Source organism: Agrilus planipennis, unplaced genomic scaffold (assembly GCF_000699045.2).
Source record: "Agrilus planipennis isolate EAB-ADULT unplaced genomic scaffold, Apla_2.0 scaffold95, whole genome shotgun sequence".
Classification (NCBI taxonomy): Eukaryota; Metazoa; Arthropoda; class Insecta; order Coleoptera; family Buprestidae; genus Agrilus; species Agrilus planipennis.
In genome coordinates this window covers 979,170-981,914 of record NW_020438861.1, presented here as the reverse complement: position 1 = coordinate 981,914, position 2,745 = coordinate 979,170, and the positions used below count along the sequence as shown (strand labels likewise).

The window sequence follows — 2,745 nt, the reverse complement described above, 5'->3', positions numbered from 1 at the left end:
TTTTTTTTTTTTTTTTAAATCGATCAATTAACATTCAGTATCGTTGGTTCAACGATTATTTACATTTGTTTGATTGTAAATAATCTGTAGTTGTGTTGATCTTCATGAAATAGTCACAAAATTATAATTTCCGAAAAATAGAAATATTGATTCTATGAAGTCAACAGTTATTTATAGACATTCACTAATGGACATGCCTTAGCGGTCAGAATTGTGGTACAACAAAAGAAAGAGATGGAACGAAGTTTCGGACAATATCCATCTCTCTCACGATAGTGCGTATGCGTGTCATGAAAGAAATAGCACTAGTCCGAAACCATACGCCATCTCTCTTATTTTTCCAGCCAAGAAATTATTATAACGACATATGCCTAAGACACGTCCATTAATATATATCTATGGCGCCAACGACCAATACTTCTATGGTTGAAGGTAGTACTTATGAAATAACATAGATAGGAAATGTTTGCTTAACCTAATTATTATAATCTGCGAACAGAACTTAACCTACTCGTTATTTATATAAATTATTACAACAATTTTAAATATAAACATTAACAAATAATAGAATATGAAGTTAAGAAACGGTACGGTAGTGATTATATATTTTGTATGTATGATAATGGTTATATTTTTATACTTACAGAACTATTAAGTATATTGGAAAATAAAAATGAATCCTTTGGTAATCGCCTCAAACTAGCCGACACCATTATAAGAATCCCGGAAAAATTGTTAGAGGACGAAGAATCTATTATTATCAGATGGCTTTTAAATGAAATAAATCACGAAAGCCCTGAATCATGGGAAATATTACTTTCTTGGTTAACATCAGAAAAGTTGAACTGTGTGTTTAATGCTAATTCTATAACTTTGAATCTTCTTATACAAGTAGGTGTCTATCATAGTATAAATGAATTATTATTGATTAGTATTTTTTTAGGCTATTTTAATTAATATACAGAAAGTTAACAGCCATCTCAAAGAAACATTGATAAGTATTTCTTTGTTAATTCTAGAAAACAATGTCCCTCAAAGTTTTATCAAGTCAAACATAAGTGATTATTGCTGTTTTCTGTTTACAGTTATAAATGAGATAGATAATCCACTATCTTTAGCAAAATTTTTGGATAAAGATATTTTATACAACAAAAATGTTGTTACCAACAATACTTTCATATTATATTTTGTCAATAGTGGAATAAGTATTTTAACAAAAGTTAGAAAAAAATTTTGTGGTAATCAAAATGTTTGCAGAAGTATTTCAACATTCATCGAAAAGGTATATTGGATACTTTACAAAGAAATAATGCAAATTTGTCTGCTGCTGTAACAGCTTGGAGCTAAATTTAAAGAAACTGATTTAAATAGTAGCCAAATGTCGAAGTTTCGAAAGAGATATAAGCAAGCAATGACCCCCAGTCACTTTTTGGCATTTTTATTAGACCCAACCTAAACAGAATTCACACTGACAGATGAAAAAGAAGAAAGTGCGTTGGAGGAAGCGCGAAATCACTATGATGGTTCAGTTTTGCTACCATTGATAGTAAAGCTTAAGTCAAAATCAAAACCATTCAAAAGTGTGATGTTCGCAGAAGAAATAGTAAAAAATGTGACACCACTAGAGACCCACCACTCTAGAAAAATATATTAGTGAAGAGGAACAGTCAAAAATTTTTCCAGTGGTGAAGCAATTGTTTGGCGCGATAGCTTCTTCAGCTGCTGTGGAGTGTTTTCCACTTTTGGAATTGTTCAGAGCAAATTGAGAAACCGACTGGGAATTGAAAACTAGTTCTTTTATTCAAATATTATAATANATATTATTTATTAATAATGATTAAAAATAGCACTAAATTTTTCAATGGCATTAGTATGGTCATATTATTATACTGTTCGTGGGTTTAACAAAATTAACTTTTTCAACGGTCAATTTATTTCTTCTTCTTTCGGCGATCGTCTCTTCCTCTAAATACTCTTGTTTACTTTCGGGAAACTTCTTTAAACATTCGGATAATTAATTTTTTCTTTGAATTGTTTAACTGCTTTCTCATAACACAGGTACGACATACACATTTACAAATACGGCGCACATGAAGAAAGGCGCCCGCGGCTAGTCGGCGAATCGATAACCCGTTCGCGCACGTAAATGCTCGATCACATACAAACACACTCATGCTCGCTACATTATCTATGATTCACCCATGATTCACCAATGGCTCATGCGTATTAGTAATATCAATGGAAAAATAGTAGAAACTGTCTATGTATGATATGCAATTATTACTAATAAATAATATTAAAGATAAATTCCGCTAACCATATAGATTATTGTTCAAGCACAAATGCCACGCAATTAATCGGCTTCAATTAAATTATCATATTTCAGTACTTTTTGAATAAATTAATATTTAATTTCCACCTGCACCTGAATTAGTTTTCTTTTTTTTTAACAATACTAATGGACGCACAATTATGACACTGACAGGTTCAGAGCTCGCAAACGACGCACAATTTATTTGTAAACTTTAAATCAGAGGATTATTTACATCAGGTGCCAGTTTCACAGGACTCCTACCATGACATAACCATTACCTAATTGTTATTAGTATATGACCAGGTCTGAAAAGTTAGCCTCCAAGAAACATTTTTTTTTTTAATCTTTCTTATTTTAAGTAACTCTAATCGTTTGTTTGTCAGAAATAATAGTTTGTCTTTCGTTTATTTATAAAAAATTAAACAAATTTT

At 30.8% G+C, this 2,745-nt stretch overlaps 1 protein-coding gene across 1 annotated transcript in view; it reads left to right on the top strand.

The window, feature by feature from the left end:
• The first annotated feature begins 475 nt into the window (after nucleotides 1-475).
• The window catches only part of LOC108735919, a 14,816-nt gene continuing 12,546 nt past the window's right edge, over nucleotides 476-2,745 (top strand). The window contains exons 1-3 of the mRNA XM_025973398.1: nucleotides 476-587; nucleotides 647-891; nucleotides 944-1,282. Coding sequence (XP_025829183.1) covers nucleotides 572-587; nucleotides 647-891; nucleotides 944-1,282 — 600 coding nt within the window. The 5' untranslated portion in view covers nucleotides 476-571. The remainder of the gene's footprint in view (nucleotides 588-646; nucleotides 892-943; nucleotides 1,283-2,745) is intronic.